We start from the raw sequence: 22354 nt of genomic DNA, 5'->3' as shown, positions 1-22354 counted from the left end.
TTCTGACCCACTGGAATTGTGATACAGTGAATTATAAGTGAAATAATCTGTCTGTAAACAATTGTTGGAAAAATTACTTGTGTCATGCACAAATGTGTTTTAAATTAAGCCTATGGGTTCCCCTACAGGAACTACACCCCCCGTTCAGCTGAAACGGTGGCGCAGGGAATGCAAAAATATTCTTAGAAATATTTAACCTCCACACATTAACAAGTCCAATACCTCAAATGAAAGATAAACACCTTGTTCATCTACCCAGCGTGTCAGATTTTTAAAATGTTTTACGGCGAAAATACAGCATATATTTATGTTAGACCACCACCAAAACAAAGAGAAAACGTAGCCATTTTGTACCACAAAAGATAAAATCACAAAAGCAGGATTTTTTTTTAAATCATTCACTAACCTCTTGAAAATCTTCATCAGATGACAGTCATATGACATGTTACACAGTACATTTATGTTTTGTTCGATAATATGCATTTTATATCCATAAATCTCGGTTTACATTGACGCCATGTTCAGAAAATTCTCCAAAATGTCCGGAGGAATTATAGAAAGCTACGCCAGATAACAGAAATACTCATCATAAACTTTGACTAAAGATACATGTTCTATATATAATTAAAAAGATACACTGGTTCTTAATGCAACCGTTGTGTCACATTTTTTTTTAACGTTACGGAAAAAGCCTACCATGCAATAATCTGAGACGGCGCTCAGACGTAACAATATTTCTCCGCTATGTTGGAGTCAACAGAAATACAAAATTACAACATAAATATTCCCTTACCTTTGATGATATTCGATCAGAATGTAGTGCAAGGAGTCCTAGTTCAACAATAAATCGTTGTGTTTCATAATGTTCAATTCTAGTGTCCATGTAGCAGCATCTGCTACCACTTTCAGCTCAAATGCCTAAAAAATTACTTCTGGTCCAGGATAATTTTGCATCAAAACTTCCAAATTACATATTACAGGTCAACGAAACTGGTCAAACTAAGTGCAGAATCAATCTTCAGGATGTTATAATCATACAGACCGAATAGCATTCCAACCGGGCCATCCTAGTTCATCTGGGGCTGAATGGAACAGACAAAGCACTCCAACGCATACGCGCCTTCAAGCACATTAATCTTTTGCAACACTCTCGCACTTTCCTTCCCATTAGGTCAAAGTTCACAGCAAATGCTCCATTACACTTTCTACTGAATGAGGACATCTAGTGGAAGACATAGGAAGTGTTTCCAGATCCATAACTTGTTGGGAAGGGAGGGGGCGATGACGTCAAAGTTGCCCCAACTTTCAGGATTTCAAAACTAGTTTGCAAGATTGCCTGTCCTGTGAGTTCTGTTATACACACAGACATAATTCAAACGGTTTTAGAAACGTCAGAGTGTTTTCTATCCAATATTAATTATAATATATATATATAGAATAGCAATTTAGGACAGATTTTGATGCAGTTCACTACGGGCATGCAATTCATCCAAAGGGGAAATACTGCCCCCTATCCTTAACAAGTTTTAACGGTAGAAGAGTAGCATGGCAGCTTCAGAGATCTCCTTAGATCAGTGGTCGCCAACCGGTCGATCTTCAAGACATTTCTAGTCGATCACCAAATTTTTCTGTAAAAAAGCCAACGAACGATAAAGGCTGCACTCCTTTTTAAATCGTGTTGAGCTGTTGCCGGCAGGTGCACTTGATTCAAAAGTCCTGCGCACCGGGTAAGCAAAGTGTTCCCATGACACAAACTCCGCCTACTCGGCGGACCGGAAAATCTGTGACTAATTCGAGTGCACCTATTGTGCTGCCCAATCAGAATATCTCAAATTGCTGTCGCTATAGAGCTTCCATGACCCTGGCCACAGCCAAGTTTAATAGGCTACTAGACTACGTAAGATATAATAACTTGTAAAACCATGACAACAGAAAGATTGTCAATGAATACAGCAAAGAGCTGCTGTTTTTATGAGTGAGTTCATGTTTAAGTTTTTATTCAACGATTTTACAAACGTGCTTCTCCGTACTTCCGCTCGGGCTGCAGCTGCAATGAATGAGTAGCCAAGTATCAATAGCCCTGTGTTTTATTATTATTAGCAGCCTTTCGTGTCAATTTTAATTTGAAGGAATATTTAACTTTCTCTGGTCATAGGAAAAACATGAGGCAGATGCGGTGCGACTTGAGTTTCGCCATCAGGTGGAAGATGGTGTCCACTCTCTCTGGTCAGTCTCACCAGAGGAAAGGAAGGAGAGAGCAGGGGCCGTGAGAGGCGGTTGGGGAAAATCGTTATGTTTCACTATATTGGATCACTCCAATATATTGGTATCACTCCGTGGCAGAGGGATACATCCAAGGTGAGGATTTACAGATTTACTCCCGTATACACCTGTGTCAGAGCTGGGGTCCGCCCCTATATATAGACCCCATGGCCGCGACAAGATCTCTTTCATTTTCTCGGCGGACGTCCGTATGGTTTGAGGTACAAACTTTCTGAAGTTCGCTTGGTAAGTCACTGGTAAGTGTAATATCTTGTGTGGAAGTATACTCACTTCGTCTTCACCCTGCAGAGTGTGAGTATTGTGTAAAACTACTTTGAGACTTTAACTTTAGGGTTCCTTAAAATTAACGGGTGTTACTCCATATGGTTCTGTTTTTACTGCTTGGATATTAAACCGGTAGATAATATTGCAGTTGGTGCAAAACAAATAAATCAAATCCATTACCTGGTTGCTGTTTTTTGTCTGCCTGTTTTTCCCACAAGGGTCTGCCCCTGTGTTTGCAGAGGTACTGGGTAATTTATCCCTCACCGGGTTCCTATTCCTCCAAACGGGTCACGACATAGCTCTCCCAGGGCGTCGGAAAACCTGCTCTGTGGCCATGTTGGCTGAGTTTATGACTTCCTTTTGTGACAGGTGTGATGGTGGCATCCCCCTAGGGATCCGTATGTGCTGTCTGGGTTTGAGCAACGCAGAGATGGCGGTGGAGCGCCCTACTGGATGCCTGTGTTGTGTGGTGTTCATAGAACGCCTACACCTGGCGTGATTGGAGGCCATGCGCAAGTGGGTGTCGCGGCCGTTGATGTAAGAATCGGACCAAGGCGCAGCGTGCGTAGAATTCCACATGTTTAATAAATGAAACTCACCAAAACAATACAGAACAAATGAAACGTGAAGTCAATGCAGTGCTCACAGGCACTACACAAAAACAAGATCCCACAAAAACCCAGTGGGAAAAGGCTGACTAAATATGATCCCCCAATCAGAGACAACAATAAACAGCTGCCTCTGATTGGGAACCATACCAGGCCAACATAGACATATAATAACCTAGATAACCCACCCTAGTCACACCCGACCTAACCAACATAGAGAATAAAAGGCTCTCTATGGTCAGGGTGTGACAGTGGGTCAGCCAGGCTCTGGCTCAGGCTGGGGACGAGCTCCCTCCCTCAGGAGTGGTGCAGTAGCGAGCTGTTAGTCCCTATACTTGGCTCAGTACTCTTCCCAGGAAGCATAGCCAGAGCCACCGCAGGCAGAGCTGGGACCACCGTGAACAGAGGGTGCATGCCCTGTATCAAGAGGTTGATAGCTTCGATGGCAACAACAGTTGTTCCCTGTTGGCCAGTGATATGCGGTTCCTGGGTGATGCTGGCACTGTTCACCACCGTGAGCAGGGCTGACAGGCCATCAGAAGCCGCCAGCGGGGCTTCATCATCTCCAGCGGCTCAAGAGGCTATGAGGAGCTTACTCATTTGGGTAGCCACTGCACTGGACATCAACTGGGGGACAGTGATGACTCTCCATCTGTCCCCATCTCTGCTGAGTTCTGCTGAGCCTTGCAGGTGAGCTGGGCCTCTGCCAGGGCGGAACCCATGACTGAAGGTGGGACCCCCCCCCAGAGTATTTGATGAGGACTTGAAAGCCACATATGGGTCCCTCTGCTCTCTTGGCCGGCCTTACCATGATGCTGGAGGCCTACCTGCAGACTGTTTTCCTGGCTGCAGGAGGGCACATAGGAACTCCCCCAGGGAAGTGATGGAGGTTTCTCGCCAGCTTTCCCTGCTCCAGGCCATGGTGCATGTGGTTACCTCCCAGGTGCCATCTCTGGCTGGCCCAATCCTGTCTGCCACCTGCTCTCCAGAACACATTTGCTATTCACCCCATCACCCCAAGGCTGACGTTTGGCAGAGGGGTTGATGACATTCTAGAGCAGACCGATAATATTCGTAGGGACCGGGAGACCCTGAGACGGTTCATGCCACCTCCTCAGGCCCCAAGGCAGATGGACCGTCGCCACCCACCTGCACCCGAACAACGGTGGGCTCCCTCTCCTGCCCCATCACCTCGTGCTAAGGGACGACAGCGGGGAGGGGCACAGCGTGCAGTGAAGCAACAGCCTGTTTTTCCCACAAGGGTCTTCCCCGGTTTTTGCAGAGGTACTGGGTAATTTATCCCTCACCAGGTTCCTATTAATCCAAGGGGGTCACGACATAAACTCTCCCTTACGAATTCATGGTTTTTCCAATCGGCCTCCCCTTGGCACACCACACTTTCACAAAGTGCATGGATGCTGTCCTGACACCTCTCATGTCCCGAGGATTGTTGATCCTCAATTACCTGGATGATTGGCTGATTTGAGCCCCAACCAGGACACAGGTCCTGTCAGACAGAGACATGCTCCTGACCCATATCGGCAGGCTGGTCATTACTGTAAATGACAAGAAGAGTCATCTGATGCCCACCCAGAGGATGGCCTTCATTGGCATTGAATTGGACTCAGTCCTCATGAGAGCACGCCTGCCAGCCAGAAGGGTTCAGGCGATCCATCTTGCCTCGACCACTTTCGGCAGGAAATGGAAGACATAAAAGACCACTGATAATCTCCCTTGATCTGGGGCTCCACGCATGATCTCACCCCGTGGGGTCAAAATGATCACAAGAACGGTGTGCAAAAATCCCAGAACCACATGGGGGGACCTAGTGAATGACCTGCAGAGAGCTGGGACCAAAGTAACAAAGCCTACCATCAGTAACACACTACGCCGCCAGGGACTCAAATCCTGCAGTGCCAGACGTGTCCCCCTGCTTAAGCCAGTACATGTCCAGGCCCGTCTGAAGTTTGCTAGAGAGCATTTGGATGATCCAGAAGAAGATTGGGAGAATGTCATACGGTCAGATGAAACCAAAATATAACTTTTTGGTAAAAACTCAACTCTTGTTTGGAGGACAAAGAATGCTGAGTTGCATCCAAAGAACACCATACCTACTGTGAAGCATGTGGGTGGAAACATCATGCTTTGGGGCTGTTTTTCTGCAAAGGGACCAGGATGACTGATCCATGTAAAGGAAATATTGATTGGGGCCATGTATCGTGAGATTTTGAGTGAAAACCTCCTTCCATCAGCAAGGGCATTGAAGATGAAACGTGGCTGGGTCTTTCAGCATGACAATGATCCCAAACACACCGCCCGGGCAACGAAGGAGTGGCTTCGTAAGAAGCATTTCAAGGTCCTGGAGTGGCCTAGCCAGTCTCCAGATCTCAACCCCATAGAAAATCTTTGGAGGGAGTTGAAGGTCTGTGTTGCCCAGCAACAGCCCCAAAACATCACTGCTCTAGAGGAGATCTGCATGGAGGAATGGGCCAAAATACCAGCAACAGTGTGTAAAAACCTTGTGAAGACTTACAGAAAACGTTTGACCTCTGTCATTGCCAACAAAGGGTATATAACAAAGTATTGAGAAACTTTTGTTATTGACCAAATATTTATTTTCCACCATAATATGCAAATTAATTAATTAAAAATCCTACAATGTGATTTTCTGGATTTTTTTCTTCTCATTTTGTCTGTCATAGTTGAAGTGTACCTATGATGAAAATTACAGGCCTCTCGCATCTTTTTAAGTGGGAGAACTTGCACAATTTCTGGCTGACTAAATACTTTTTTGCCCCACTGAACCTAACATCCTGAGTGTGGCAGTGGATATGCTCTCAAGGGAGGGTCCACCACCTTGGGACTGGAGCCTACATCCCCAGGTGGTGCAGCTCCTGTGGGACAAGTTGTCGGCTCCTGCCTTATATGCACTCCAGCCTCTGCCGTGTCCATAGATATCCCAGTCAAATGCCGGGACATCCCCGCACTATATAGGAGCTCTCTCAGGGAAGTGTCCAAAAACTCACATTACAGTAGGTTTCAGAGTTGCAGTCAATTGGTTTAACCCCAGAGCTGCTGGCCATGGTTGCCTTTTCGTTATTGATCACTCTGAATGTGATGAAGCCAGGCTGAAACTCATTTCTTGGGTTTGGTCCATAAGTCTCTGGTGGTTTGTGGGTCTCCATGGTCATAGACAATAGGAATGTGGCTCAGTTGGTAGAGCATGGCAATTGCAATGCCAGGGTTGTGGGTTTGATTTCCAAGGGGGACCAGTATGAACAAATCTGAAAATGTATGCATTCATTACTGTAAGTCGCTCTGCATAAGAGCATCTGCAAAATAACTCAAATGTAAAACCCAGATTGTATCCCACTGGGTAGTGCTTGAAGAGTTGATAGAGGTTTCCCCCTTAAAGTGTGGTGATGGAGGCCAGGTTCCAGAGGGAAGTTGTTGGAAATGTGCCACACTGACATGTCCTCTACCATGTTGTCATAATACCCAGGATTCTTGAAGTTGGTGGTGGTTGTGCCCTCTGCTGTTCCAAAAGTGGCCCTGTTGGCCCAGTTCCCCTCTCTTTCTGGCCAGTTGGGGTTACTTCCCTTCTGGCTGGACCAGCAGTCGCCCACTTTGCACTTCTCGTAAATGTTGTTTGTGTGCACGCTAGCCACCAGTGGTCATGTCACAGAAGGTCTGATTGACCACCCCACTGGCTGTGGTCAGGTAGTATAGCTCATCTTCATTTTAGTTATATATGTCCCTTATTTCTTTACAGCTTCTGGCAACATAAAGGGTTCTATTTCTCAAACTCTACGAATATTAAAGTAACTTCTGGCCCTTGCATGCTTGCCCGCTTGTACTGCTGGCACTGCTTGTTCAAATTGAGGCAGTGAAGTTGATTTACTTGTAGGTCTACTTGATATATGTTGCACCATCAGTAGAGGGATCCTCCACAGGAGATCATGTCTTCAGTAGATGTGGTGAGGTCTCAGTAAAGTGTCTGAGTCTGACTTCAGGAGATTCTGTTTGTGTTCAAGTCTTGGCAATACTTCTATTTATACCCATAGCAGCTCTGATTGATCTGTTTTATCCACATGTGCACAGACAGGTGACAACAGGGCGATCTGTGCATACAGAATTAATTTCAATGGAAGTATGGATATTCACTCTGTATGGTTTTAATCTTCCAACTTTATGAAGGCATTGCATCCTTTGAACCCAATGTGAAATGAACTCATTAATTCCACTCTTTCTCTGGTAGGTATCGACTCTATCTAACAACACAAAAATATGGTGGACCCCTCAGAGGAAAAGGCCTTGGCTGCAGCTCAGAGCCTGGAGGCTCAGAGCAACATGACTAATGGACTGTACTCAGCCAGCGAAAACCAAACGGGTCAGACAGCCCCATTACTGACACTCCAAATGGAGATGGGACGGAAGTGTGTGTGAGTGCTCAGAATTGGGACGTGATGAGGAGAGTGTGTGTGAAGGCTTGCCAGGTCCTGCTGTCTGAGCCCTACGGCCACCAGGCCATCCAGAGGGTTATCATATGTCTTTGGATTTTTAGGGTTAGATGTTCAGCCTAAAAGTAGAACTGCAATAATTTGTTACTTGACAGTCTGATACTGTAATTGTGTTTTCAGAGAAATGCAGTGAGCTACAAAAGTATTGGGACAGTGACACATTTTTTGTTGTTTTGGGTCTGTACTCCAGCACTTTGGATTTGAAATTAAAGTGCAAACTGTCAGCTTTAATTTGAGGGTATTTTCATCCATATTACAGCACTTTTGTACATAATCTCCCCCCCCCCCCTTTCTGGGGACTAAAAGTATTGGGACAAATTCACTTATGTGTATTAAAGTAGTCAAAAGTTCAGTATTTGGTCCCAGGCTTGTGACTACAAACTTGTTGGATGCATTTGCGGTTTGTTTTGGTTGCGATTTTTTCAGATTATTTTGTGCCCAATAGAAATGAATGGTAAATAATGTATTGTGTCATTTTGGAGTCACTTTTGTTGTAAATAAGAATATAATATGTTTCTAAACACATCTACATGAATCTGGACCCTACCATGATTGCATATACTATTACAATTAATTTAGGACTGAGTGAGAAAGTTAGACACACAAATATCATACCCCCAAGACCATTACACTTAAAGGAGAGGTTAGCATTTTGGGGGGGTATGATATTTGTGCGTGTAACTTTTTCACTCTTCATTATTCAAGTATCATTTCAAATCCGAAGTGCTGGAGTACATAGGCAAAACAGCAAAAAATGTGCCACTGTCCAAATACTTTTGTAGCTGACTGTAGTTGGTGTAAGTGAAAGCTTGAGTTCATGTACGATTTTGTTTTTCAGACCTGACACTGAATCCTTAATCCCTTAATCACCATGGTTTCTGGGCAACACAAAGAGCTGGCTGAAATTCCAGACTATGTCAAAGTAATACAGTCTCATACTTAAAACTAGGGTTGCAAAATTCCGGGAACATTCAATAAATTCCCTGGTTTTCCCAAAATCCCAGTTGGAGAATTGCCAACTGGTTATGCAAAAGATATTTCACAGTGGTTTAGATGGTACAATGATTCACTGCACTACACTGGCTTGTTTTGTCACAAACTGAAAATAGGCAAACTAATAGAATTTTTGCAACCAGGAAATGGCAGAGCGATTTCTGTATAGTTGTTAATGGGATTTATCTGTTAATTGAACGATTAGAATATTCCACCCTGAAACCATACATTTATATGGAATTTATTAGAATGTATAAAATTATAATCAATAAATGTGTAGTTCTAGTCAGAATTAGGGTCTTTATGGTATTTTAAACACAGACTGTCTGATCAAAATTCGGCGCCGACCTGACTAGATATTTGGGAGAGAACAGGGAGTACGCCTCAAGGTCAAGGTCTCCCTGATCTCTGTCGGCTGGGTAGTGAGACAGTATGTGCATAGGATATCTTCTGTTTGTGTGTATGTATGTGCGTAGGATATCTACTGTTTGTGTGGAAGTATGTGCACAGCTACAAAATTGATGTCTTTGTATTCTTGACTTTAGAATGTTCTCTGAATAAACTTTACTAACCTTTTGCATAAGCTGAGTCTTTGACTAATTATTATTATACCCATGGTCTTACAAACCTCAGGGATTGGTCAGTGCTATTGATTGTCAGTTATTATCATTGGGATAGAAAATTCACGTGACAATAGTGCATCTTTAAAAACTGTTCACGGAATACGTATTTTTTGTTAATATTCTTGCTCTCCCATTTCAGAAATATCCATACCCAAATGTTCTGGAGTACTGCTTAGTTCTTCTGTATTTCCAATTCTGCTACAGTTCCTGATTTCCTCCAGCAAGAAGCAGTGGCTTACTTCCGCAGTTATGGAACTACAGCCTCTCTCCGCAAAGCCTCGCAGCAATTCCAATCTTAATGGTTTAGATGTAGATGTTTATTTTATTCAGTCTATGACTTTGTTAATGTAAAAATGCATTCGGAAACTATTGAGACCCCTTGACTTTTTCCACATTTTGTTAGGTTACAGACTGGTAGAATTACAACACTATGTTAATCACATTATTGGTTATGGTAAAATGCAAAAGATTTGACATTCAAATCAAATCAAATCAAATGTATTTATATAGTCCTTCGTACATCAGCTGATATCTCAAAGTGCTGTACAGAAACCCAGCCTAAAACCCCAAACAGCAAGCAATGCAGGTGTAGAAGCACGGTGGCTAGGAAAAACTCCCATGAAAGGCCAAAACCTAGGAAGAAACCTAGAGAGGAACCAGGCTATGTGGGGTGGCCAGTCCTCTTCTGGCTGTGCCGGGTGGAGATTATAACAGAACATGGCCAAGATTTTCAAATGTTCATAAATGACCAGCATGGTCGAATAATAATAAGGCAGAACAGTTGAAACTGGAGCAGCAGCACAGTCAGGTGGAAGTTGAAACTGGAGCAGCAGCATGGCCAGGTGGACTGGGGACAGCAAGGAGTCATCATGTCAGGTAGTCCTGGGGCATGGTCCTAGGGCTCAGGTCAGTTGAAACTGGAACAGCAGCATGGCCAGGTGGACTGGGGACAGCAAGGAGTCATCATGTCAGGTAGTCCTGGGGCATGGTCCTAGGGCTCAGGTCCTCCAAGAGAGAGAAAGAAAGAGAGAAGGAGAGAATTAGAGAACGCACACTTCAGATTCACACAGGACACTGAATAGGACAGGAGAAGTACTCCAGATATAACAAACTGACCCCAGCCCCCGACACATAAACTACTGCAGCATAAATACTGGAGGCTGAGACAGGAGGGGTCAGGAGACACTGTGGCCCCATCCGAGGACACCCCGGACAGGGCCAAACAGGAAGGATATAACCCCACCCACTTTGCCAAAGCACAGCCCCCACACCACTAGAGGGATATCTTCAACCACCAACTTACCATCCTGAGACAAGGCTGAGTATAGCCCACAAAGATCTCCGCCACGGCACAACCCAAGGGGGGGGCGCCAACCCAGACAGGATGACCACAACAGTGATTCAACCCACTCAGGTGACGCACCCCCTCCAGGGACGGCATGAGAGAGCCCCAGTAAGCCAGTGACCCAGCCTCTGTAATAGGGTTAGAGGCAGAGAATCCCAGTGGAAAGAGGGGAACCGGCCAGGCAGAGACAGCAAGGGCGGTTCGTTGCTCCAGAGCCTTTCCGTTCACCTTCCCACTCCTGGGCCAGACTACACTCAATCATATGACCCACTGAAGAGATGAGTCTTCAGTAAAGACTTAAAGGTTGAGACCGAGTTTGCGTCTCTGACATGGGTAGGCAGACCGTTCCATAAAAATGGAGCTCTATAGGAGAAAGCCCTGCCTCCAGCTGTTTGCTTAGAAATTCTAGGGACAATTAGGAGGCCTGCGTCTTGTGACCGTAGTGTACGTGTAGGTATGTACGGCAGGACCAAATCAGAGAGATAGGTAGGAGCAAGCCCATGTAATGCTTTGTAGGTTAGCAGTAAAACCTTGAAATCAGCCCTTGCTTTGACAGGAAGCCAGTGTAGAGAGGATAGCACTGGAGTAATATGATCAAATTTTTTGGTTCTAGTCAGGATTCTAGCAGCCGTATTTAGCACTAACTGAAGTTTATTTAGTGCTTTATCCGGGTAGCCGGAAAATAGAGCATTGCAGTAGTCTAACCTAGAAGTGACAAAAGCATGGATTAATTTTTCTGCATCATTTTTGGACAGAAAGTTTCTGATTTTTGCAATGTTACGTAGATGGAAAAAAGATGTCCTTGAAATGGTCTTGATATGTTCTTCAAAAGAGAGATCAGGGTCCAGAGTAACGCCGAGGTCCTTCACAGTTTTATTTGAGACGACTGTACAACCATTAAGATTCATTGTCAGATTCAACAGAAGATCTCTTTGTTTCTTGGGACCTAGAACAAGCATCTCTGTTTTGTCCGAGTTTAATAGTAGAAAGTTTGCAGCCATCCACTTCCTTATGTCTGAAACACATGCTTCTAGCGAGGGCAATTTTGGGGCTTCACCATGTTTCATTGAAATGTACAGCTGTGTGTCATCCGCATAGCAGTGAAAGTTTACATTATGTTTTCGAATAACATCCCCAAGAGGTAAAATATATAGTGAAAACAATAGTGGTCCTAAAATGGAACCTTGAGGAACACCGAAATTTACAGTTGATTTGTCAGAGGACAAACCATTCACAGAGACAAACTGATATCTTTCCGACAGATAAGATCTAAACCAGGCCAGAACATGTCCGTGTAGACCAATTTGGGTTTCCAATCTCTCCAAAAGAATGTGGTGATCGATGGTATCAAAAGCAGCACTAAGGTCTAGGAGCACGAGGACAGACGCAGAGCCTCGGTCCGATGCCATTAAAATGTCATTTACCACCTTCACAAGTGCCGTCTCAGTGCTATGATGGGGTCTAAAACCAGACTGAAGCATTTCGTATACATTGTTTGTCTTCAGGAAGGCAGTGAGTTGCTGAGCAACAGCCTTCTCTAAAATTTTTGAGAGGAATGGAAGATTCGATATAGGCCGATAGTTTTTATATTTTCTGGGTCAAGGTTTGGCTTTTTCAAGAGAGCTTTATTACTGCCACTTTTAGTGAGTTTGGTACACATCCAGTGGATAGAGAGCCGTTTATTATGTTCAACATAGGAGGACCAAGCACAGGAAGCAGCTCTTTCAGTAGTTTAGTTGGAATAGGGTCCAGTATGCAGCTTGAAGGTTTAGAGGCCATGATTATTTTCATCATTGTGTCAAGAGATATAGTACTAAAACACTTGAGCGTCTCTCTTGATCCTAGGTCCTGGCAGAGTTGTGCAGACTCAGGACAACTGAGGTTTGGAGGAATACGCAGGTTTAAAGAGGAGTCCGTAATTTGCTTTCTAATAATCATAATCTTTTCCTCAAAGAAGTTCATGAATTTATCACTGCTAAAGTGAAAGTCATCCTCTCTTGGGGAATGCTGCTTTTTAGTTAGCATTCCAAATTTGGGCCCTGTTATAAAATATTCCTGCAGGTTATACACATATTAAGTGTGTTTGGGAATAGCATTGTGTGAATGTGATATGAGAGTTGTGTGAATGTGGAAATAAGTCTTAATCTGTGGTTTGGATAATAAGGTATTGAATAGTGTATATAATAATCTGATTTAGATTTGGATAATAAGTTTGGATATATAACGTTATCTTGGGATTCAGTACACTACTGCCTATCATAGTAAATATAATTTCGTATTATTAAGTGTGGGATGTTATTTTAGACAGTAGCGGCACATCTGTGGTTTCTGGGAGGTTAGAGGACCATTGAGAACACATGTGGAGCATCATTCCCATGACCCACCGGGCAGTGTCCCGGAAACCAAAGTTTTTTGGGTTCTGCTGGGAGTTGGGTGATGGAGACGTTGGAAATGCAAATGGGGTGGTTAATTAATGAGTACCTAAGATTTTAACGCTATATATGGATTCTGTGAATATATGACAAATTGCATGTGTGTACAAAAGTAGACGTATATGAAGGGTGAAAAAAAAAATGTTTTCTAAGGTTTAAGCATTATGACAAAGTCTGGGCAATAGTCTCAGAAACTGATTGGCGTATGTCCACTTTTGGTTAACTTACCCTAACCGATGGATTTTCTCAGTCGAGTTAATCATTTTTTGTGTTGCCCAATGGTTTGCTGGTGGAAACTGCTGAAAATCGGGTCGTAATTTCATTCATTAAATTGAATATTAATACGAATTGACTATATGCTTTTCAACAACAGCAGGTGTTTGTTTTATTACCTGTAGTCTAATTAGAATGGACTGTTACCTATATCTAATGGATTCTAATATTAGCGGATATGCAATTGCGATAGAGCTGTGACCATGATCTTAATTGATAACTTAAAATAGGCATGAATTATTCCATGATAAAAGAAGGCTTCAACAGCAATTAATTGAAGTTGTGGGCAGGAAGAGGCTCATCTATTGTGAAATGTATATTTTTCTTTATGGGTTGACTGATGTATTTTATAAATTTGGGCGCATTACATGTTAATTTTTAAGTCATGGACATTTCATGAGTGTGAAGGAGAAGAGAAAGTTGTCAAGTTTTGTTTTTTAACCTTACGATAGAGGTAAACACAGAACTTTGTTTGAGAATGGGTTATATTTTTTTCTACTGGTAAGAGTAGAGTTTCCATGTTTTAGTCTGTGGGTGTCAGCGACTGGTGCTCGCTGAACTTGAGCGGCCTGTAAGAAATTAAGTGGGTTAGTTTGGTGTAGAGATATGACTAAGTTGAATGGGAGATGTTCTTTGTCAATTTCTAATTATTATTACTCAATTCTATAGTTTAGGTAACACCAGTGAATTTGAGCAGGAAGGTAATGTCATTTCAAACGATAATCTGTTTCCGTTACGTGGAACAGTGTCAAGTCATTAAAGTGGATTGCAGTTAGTTTTGACTATTACGCTGATGAGACAGCACCAACCTTTTGAAGGTTCTAGATTTGTTAAACAACAGGTTTATATTTTTACTAAATCAATGCAAAAGGTTAAAGTTATAACATTACTGGAAAGGGAGACCAGTCATGTAAGGAAGTGAATTGTTAGACTCAGTGGTGAGATACATGTTGCCGTGTATAAGGGCAGCACATGTTAAATTAAGGGCACATAAATGTTGGGGTAGATTAAAACAAACAATGTATGATTGGAGGGAGTACAGTGGAATTATCTTCATCATGTTTTGTTTGTAATTAAAACATTTGGGTTGCTGATTAAGAGGTAGTATAGTGAATATTAACGATATATACACTTTCTCTTCCAGGAGAATGGGGGTAGTCCTTTTCTCTCACTTTGAAATGTTTCCCCAAACTATTGTCTTGGGAGAGCGGTTAGAGAATTGTCTTGGTAGAGCGGTTAGTGAAATTAGCAGTTTTGTAAGTATAAATGTATCTGGATTTGGCCGTCAATGGTGCTACCAAATAAAATAAGGCTTGGCCATTTTTTTTGTTGCCATATAGTTTACAGGCACCCACACACAACACACTTGTTATGAATATTTGTTGGTGTTTGTAATACTATGTCTGATTTATTGTGAGTGATCTATTTCATTTGGTTTTAGTGGGTGTTTCATGGGTTAGAGAAGAGGTATCTTAAAGGGGCACACACATGGAATTTTCTTCAGTTTTTATTTTCTGAGTTTTCATAAAACACATGAATTATTTTGATAAGAAATGTACTGAAGAAACTTACTGTAAACCTGGGATACGAAATGTATGAATGTTTCTCTAATTAGTCTAATAGAGAAAGAAACACTTATTTGAAGGGTTTGAATGACCTCTGTCCTGGCTTTCTAGTGTGGTTTGATCACCCTCACTGGGAAGCCGAGAGACATTGGGTGATTTAAAGTATATGTAATACTGATAATTATGAAGTGTATAGTTCATAGCCATATTTGTGATTCGGTCCACGGGGGAAAGAGAGGGCTATCCTGGATTTGTCCAACAAGATTAGTTTCTACAGATGGTACTATAGAAATGGAAATAATTGTTTCCACCATGCTGATCTATTGGAGTGTGCTAGATAACTAAAGCTTATTTTTATTAAACTCCATCGTTGCATGCACTGCATTATGGATTAAATATTTGCTTTTCACCGTCTATGAAGATATAGCCTTGAATTATATAAACTGTATGTATCTTTTGTTTTTCTTCATGGGTTCTTGCAGGTGACTGTGTATCATGACCTCACCAAACAAATCTGCAGAACGCTCAGAATATGTTGGAGGTGAAGTTGGGAGACAGTGCTCAGTTTCTTCAGAGGAAGCTGAGCCCGTGCTATAGCAGCAGGTCACATGCAGAGACCCATGCAATTCATTATTGCTTTAATGTTTCTTGTTCTATGAAGAATTTATGCACTAGGTTAAGGTTATAAGCTCAGTGACCCAACGGATGGTAATATACTAGTGCAAGGGAGACAAAAAAACCTATCCTATATGTTTACGTCAGTTCTTTGATGTTTTATTTTTATTAATGTATTTTTTAAAGTTGTAATCTTTAAAGTTGAGACTGAGTCTCAAAATGGGGGAATGTGGTAGAATTACATGTTAGTCACAATACTTTCATATTAGAATGTATTCCTGTATTAGTACATTCACACTGTTTTTCTGAGAGGCAACATAATAGGGTTCTTAGAACGCTCATGTGTCTGTGTAAACTGAGAGAAGCCTCTGAGGATTAATGCTGACAGTTGATTTACGATGGCTTGGTGATAAGACAATATTCCATAGAATGAGTTGATGTTTGAGTACTATGAGGTACCAGGGAGGAGATGGCTCGGGTATGGATAATGAGAGGACCCTCATCTTGGGGGCCAAGCCCTGGTTTCCTTACAATGAGAACAGTCAACACAGCAGATACTGTGAATTATTCATTTATTTCATACAAATCCTAATCTTTTGACCCATTCCACACATCTGTTTGTCATGAACATCCAGGAGGATGGACTTTGCTATAAAATGCTGTGGCTTCGTTCTACTCAGGTTCTCAAGTCTCTCCTTTGATTAGAATAATTACCACAAAAAGCCTTATTCTAAAATTGATTTAAAAATAATTGTCCTATCTACACACAATACCCCATAATGACAAAGCAAAAATAGGTTTACACTTTCACTAATTTATTCAAAATAAAAACATTGATTGTCAAATCTGCATAAGTATTCAGACCCGATTACAGCCTTGAGTCTTCTTGGGTATGATGCTACAGTATAAGCTTGGCACACCTGCATTTCAAATCAAATCAAATTTATGTCACATACACATGGTTAGCAGATGTTAATGTGAGTGTAGCAAAATGCTTGTGCTTCTAGTTCCGACACTTCCGACACGAGTAATCTAACCTAACAATCCCAAAACTACTACCTTATACACCCAAGTGTAAAGGGATAAAGAATATGTACATAAAGATATATGAATGAGTGATGGTACAGAATGGCATAGGCAAGATGCAGTAGATATACATATGAGATGAGTAATGTATGTAAACAAAAGTGGCATAGTTTAAAGTGGCTAGTGATACATGTATTACATAAAGATGCAGTAGATGATAGAGTACAGTATATACATATACTTAATGAGATGAGTAATGTTGGGTATGTAAACATTATATTCAGTAGCATTGTTTAAAGTGGCCAGTGATATATTTTACATCAATTTCCATCAATTCCCATTATTAAAGTGGCTGGAGTCAGTGTGTTGGCAGCAGCCACTCAATGTTAGTGGCTGTTTAACAGTCTGATGGCCTTGAGATAGAAGCTGTTTTTCAGTCTCTCGGTCCCTGCTTTAAAGCACCTGTACTGACCTCGCCTTCTGGATGATTTGGGGAGTGTCTCCCATTCTTGTCTGCAGATCCTCTCAAACTCTGTCAGGTTGGATGGGCAGGGTTGCTGCTTAGCTATTTTTAGGTCTCTCCAAAGATGTTCGATCGGGTTCAAGTCCAGGCTCAAGGAGTTCAGACATTTCCCGAAGCCACTCCTGCATTGTCTTGGCTGTGTGCTTAGGGTCATTGTCCTGTTGGAAGGTGAACCTTTGCCTTAGTCTGTGGTCCTGAGCAGGTTTTCGCTGTACTTTGCCTCGATCCTGACTAGTGACCAAGGCCCTTCTCCCAATTGCTCAGTTTGGCTGGGTGGCCAGCTCTAGGAAGTCTTGGTGGTTCCAAACTTCTATTTAAGATTGATGGAGGCCACTGTGGTCTTGGGACCATCTATGGTGCAGAAATGTTTTGGTAACCTTCCCCAGATCTGTGGTTGGACAATTCCATCAAGCTCATGGTTTGGTTTTTGCTCTGACATGCACTGTCAACTATGCGACCTTATATAGACAGGTGTGTGCCTTTCCAAATCATGTCCAATCAATTGAATTTACCACAGGTGAAATCCAATCAAGTTGTAGAAACATCAAGGATGATCAATGGAAACAGGGTGCAACGGAGCTCAATTGCAAGTCTCACAGCAAAGGGTCTGAATACTTATTTTTTTTCTAAATTGGCTAACATTTCTAAAATTCTGTTTTCACTTTGACATTATTGGTTAGTGTGTGTTGATTGCTGAGGATTTTAAAAAAAATCTATTTTAGAGTAAGGGTTGTAACTTAATGAAATGTTGAAAAAGTGAAGGGGTCTGAATACTTTCCGAAGGCACTGTATATCAGTAAACCTTTTCACTAAAATACATCTGACTTACATGAGATTTGGGTATATGAACACCAGCCTAAAAATATGAAATAAATGTATGTACTGATTCATCAGGTGTAGCATTTTAGTCTGGAATGAAATGATTGAAGTAATGCGGTTTGATACTTATTGCACTTATGTGCAATGGACCCTATATTTACAAAACAACGGCACCCAATTCTGTGTACATTACCTCACTCCGAGTATCCCTCATGTTAAGGAGGAATACGTGGAAAAGCCTTAATTATGCAGAGGATCCAACTACCTCAGGGTGGAAATGAACCTGTCCAAGACAACTTAGAACCTTTACCCTTTTTAAAATCAGATGCAGGTCTTGCTCTGTCAGTTAACAGCTCAAGCTTGGTCTGGGAAAGATAAATGTATGCTAGCCTAGGCACAATAATGAAGAGGATACAATATGGATGAAAAGTCAAGTAGCTATGTTACGTGACAGAATGCAGCCCAACTACGTAACCCAATTCAACCTTAAAACAGCGACACAATTGGTTCAGTAAGGCATGCCTAAATATAGGAAATACATTTTTGGGCATGCCTTAAAACAAGACATGACAAAATACTAAAAATGTCACATTGAAAATAGAAAATGTTTTAATATACAACTGTTTCAAACAATGTATGTTGTAAAAACAATAGCAACCAAAAACATCTGTTTAAACTGAGCGGTGAACAAATTAAAAGCAAATGTTACACAGAACTGCAGGGGGCCCCTGTAAACAAGTTCATACTCAGACCAACCTGGTACCCACCTAAAAATCTCCTTCCTGAAAGGAAAAATGCTAAAACAGGTTGGCTGCAGTGAAATTTTACATTATAGTTTACATACCTGTCCAGCATAATTGTTTTTTTGTTTTTTTTAAAGTGTACAATCCCTACAAGCATGTATCCAACACAGAAATTATTTGGGAACGATACCTACTGATGCTTGAGTTACAGTTGGGTCTAAATAAAGTTTATGAAAAGCAGGAGTGCAGGGAATTGCTGTTGAGCACTTAAATGCTACACTTATCATTTGCAGTACAATACACGAGCTGGTCCCATGCTTTTAAAAGAATGGTAGTTACTGCAATGCTGTAACACACAGATAAAAGGTTTTCGAATACTGGACCTGTGAGATGGGTGCTAGAAAGGCTCAATGGTGGTACAATAGGGAATTTGAATGGTGGCAATACGCAGTAAAATCAACTATGACAGAACAAAATGGTTTCAAGAGGAGAGTCTGTGGTAATCAATGCCCTTTTTGCAGCTGGTGAAGTTCAATACAGAAATGAATCTCATGTTTTCTTCTGGGAGTGAGAGGAGAAGAGAAACATCTACCGGATGGGATAAAACAAGTGAGTCTTCCACTTGATGGCCTCGTGGTCAGTCAGTGCTTGTTGTTAGTTTCCTCTTGGGAAGAGCTTGAGATGCCGTTCTGATTTTGAGTGGACCCAGAGCCCAATCCATACAATCGCCCACAATACTTTGCATCATCAATGTTGTCTTCAAAGAAAAGCTGCAAAAGACAAATTACTTCAGAGGTTTCAAGGAACAGAAACATTGTCAGACTCAGTTTCTCCCAAGATGCACGTCCCCATCATCAAGGCTAGTTTCTACATCTTGAACTGGGACTGTCAACCTTAAAAGGTTATTTTCCTTCCTGACCACTGATTTGAAAGGACATGACAGGTGTAAGCACAATGTTGAAAATGTCATGGAAGATAGGAGACATAAGGAATAGAATAGTAGGTACCTCTTTCATCCTAAAGAATGCCATCCCTGTGAGCAGTGAATCGGAACCGGCCTGGTGCTGTCTCCCAATCCTTTTCAGTTCCAGCTGGTCAGCCACCTCCTGGAGTCCTCCCTGAACAAACACACAGGTAACAGTCAGCCAACTGCAGCCATATGCTCTACCTCAGCCTTTGGGGAAGTCAAAGGACATTTCATGTCAGTCACATTTCTTTACCAATAGACCACCATTGCTTGTGTAGCTGGGGCAGTTCAATGAGCCACGCTTGTGTGATGAGTAACCTTGTCTGAGACCTGAAGACTTGCATTAGCTAATCAAGCTAAGCATGCCAACAAAGTTGAGGCACGCATGAGACTCAGATTCAAACTGTCAGACATGCTTTACAGCCAACAGTGCTTTCATTGGCTTTGCTAATACCATAACATAAATGAATAAGCAGGTTACCAGGAATGTGTCTTTACCTTTAAGTTCTTACAGCTTTTCATCAGATATTTCACATCATAGATTGCAGGGAAGAAGAGATTGAGGATCTGGAAGAACTCATGTTCCTCCTCAGGTAGGCGAGTGTCCGTTAAGAGCTTCACCAGGTAGCCAAAATCATACCCGCTGCAAATGAGAACAGCAGGTAGATTATAACATTTCTCAAATGACAATTGAGGCACTGTTGTGAGTTAATGACTTGGGCCCAGAGCTGAACCTGGTCACCAGGAAAAACTAGGGCCTAGGCCCACTGACATTTCTCCACACATCCCTACCTGTGAAAGGAGAGCCACTTGACATTTTCACACAGCACTAAACCAGATGTCATCAGGAGCTCAGCAAAGTAAAGTGTGTCGATCCCCTCTTCCTCGTGCTTTTTGAATTGGAGGCCGGAGTTCTGGAGTAGGTCTATTGAGTCCTGGGAGTACATATCCTCTCTGTTTACAAAAGAACATCAGTCTTTTTTTCCAGAAAGGAACAAAACAAACTATTACTCAAGTACTTTAATGAGGCAACAAATCCTACCCAAATAAACATAAGCATGCTAGTTTTAAATTCATCACTGGCTATGCTGTATTGTAAAAAGGATGTAAGGAATAACACCCACGTTAAATTAAATTTGAAATTGAACTGCCATGTTGTTGTTCCAGGAGGATAGTCTCCGTCCTCGTTCATAAACGACAGTCCCAATTGGATGATTTTCAGAAGGTCCACGTTGCACCTCAAGAGCTGGTACTGGTAATCTACTGTGCTGCGAAACTCGCCAATTGGTCGAACTACTACTCCGGGGAATTCTGTGTCCTGGTGGAACAAGGAGGACATCATTAAATGATTAAATGACTGAAATCAAATGTTTTAATGCAATATCAAAACCTTCCCAGACCTACTAAGCATAAATTAAAAATAGGGTATTGGCATATTTGATACGATAGATTACCATGGCAATGGAGTTGTAGCTTTGAATTATCTGTCGGATTTTCCTCATTTCCTCCTCCACATTGCTTGCCCAGACCTCACAGATAATCTGACTGGTATCTGCAAGTGCGGCTGGCATTTTTGCAGGTTGAGGAAAGGACTGAAAACACCGATAATTCTGCAGCACCTTCAGGGAGCAGTGTGGCGAAGAAGAAAAAAACTTTCTGGGAACAAGAGGTTTAAATTCATATAGGCCATTCAGCTAATCAACCATTACATTTTAAATGCAAAATGATAGCTAGTTAAAGTGTGCAGTAGCTGGATTCAACATCAAACACATGTAGTTAACTACATGGCTGGGCGCTTAAATCAAAACCTGACTGGCCTGATATCATCACTGCGGTATGAGGGATGCTAACTAACGTTAGCTGGTAGTTCAATAGCAAGCGAGCTTGGCTGGATAAACGACTCCACTTTGTTTTATCCAAATTATGACCGATTCTTGTACAAACACTTGGTTAACTAGCTAGCAACAATGGAATGACGAACAAGCTATGTAGCTAAGTCAGTTACAGGGGGAAACATAGTATGTTCACGGTAGATAACATTAACCTCCAGTGTGGCTAGCGAACATAAATGTTAACTACCTCGTCAATCTTCCGTAACACATAGTTTTTATTTTGGGTATTTACCCCCCCTTCTCCCAATTTGGTGATATCCAAATTACGAACTTGTCACATCACTGCAATCTTCCATAACATTCAACGGTCGCTAGCCGAATCAGTTTAGACTAGTTAGCGAAATGGCTAACTAACGTTCTCAGTTTGCTAGCGTTGGTTCGTTTGGTTAGTATGAAGATGACAAGCTAACGTTAGCTGGAAAACGGCATGACAGCTAGCCAACTCACTTAAGTAATTTGCTGGACTCGCATATTATGGTATTGGCTAGCTACTATGAACCGTATAAACCACAAATAACAATGTTTACCTGATCCGTCGTATGATATTGTACTTCTGCTGGGGCTACTGCTAGTACTTGATAGCTAACGTTACTGGTTAACGTTGGCTTACTTGCTGCTATCGGAAGTCAGATAAACATTTACGCAGGCGCAGTGAAGAAAAAAAAAAAGCGCACCTTCACTCTCTCTTGAAGCTCTGACCCAAATAGTCTGATTGTAGTTGCTGAAGAGCACGGAGCATATACAACCGTTTCCCCCAAGAAAAATGAATTACAATATTATATCAAGCTACATATCTATAGTTTTGAACTTTATAGTTGCCAATGTGGTTTGTTGTCATGACCCCCCATGTACAGTAAGTTTTC

General features: G+C 41.9%; 1 protein-coding gene and 1 pseudogene across 1 annotated transcript; both read right to left on the bottom strand.

The window, feature by feature from the left end:
• Positions 1–4256: 4256 nt before the first annotated feature.
• On the bottom strand, positions 4257–18744 carry LOC112259127 (annotated as a pseudogene).
• On the bottom strand, positions 18476–22173 carry cnot8 (CCR4-NOT transcription complex, subunit 8). The gene is made up of 7 exons (XM_024431813.2): positions 22019–22173; positions 21054–21255; positions 20724–20917; positions 20392–20553; positions 20098–20242; positions 19640–19750; positions 18476–19402 (listed from the first exon to the last, which is right to left on the bottom strand). The coding sequence occupies exons 2-7, from the start codon at positions 21168–21170 to the stop codon at positions 19274–19276; spliced, it is 858 nt and encodes a 285-aa protein (XP_024287581.1). The 5' UTR covers positions 21171–21255; positions 22019–22173; the 3' UTR covers positions 18476–19273.
• Between the last annotated feature and the right edge of the window lie 181 nt (positions 22174–22354).

Source organism: Oncorhynchus tshawytscha, linkage group LG09 (assembly GCF_018296145.1).
Source record: "Oncorhynchus tshawytscha isolate Ot180627B linkage group LG09, Otsh_v2.0, whole genome shotgun sequence".
NCBI classification, from domain to species: domain Eukaryota; kingdom Metazoa; phylum Chordata; class Actinopteri; order Salmoniformes; family Salmonidae; genus Oncorhynchus; species Oncorhynchus tshawytscha.
Note: the sequence above shows the minus strand (reverse complement) of the source record. Positions and strands in the feature narration are given on the sequence as shown.

Bases quoted from the DNA above. Each gene is read 5' to 3' on its own strand.
- cnot8 (XM_024431813.2), bottom strand. From the start codon at position 21,170: ATGCCAGCCGCACTTGCAGATACCAGTCAGATTATCTGTGAGGTCTGG. The intron at 20,918-21,053 runs GTAATCTATCGT...TTGTTCCACCAG, and splicing joins GCTACAACTCCATTGCCATG to GACACAGAATTCCCCGGAGT. The intron at 19,403-19,639 runs GTACCTACTATT...TGTCTTTTGCAG, and splicing joins CATTCTTTAGGATGAAAGAG to CTTTTCTTTGAAGACAACAT.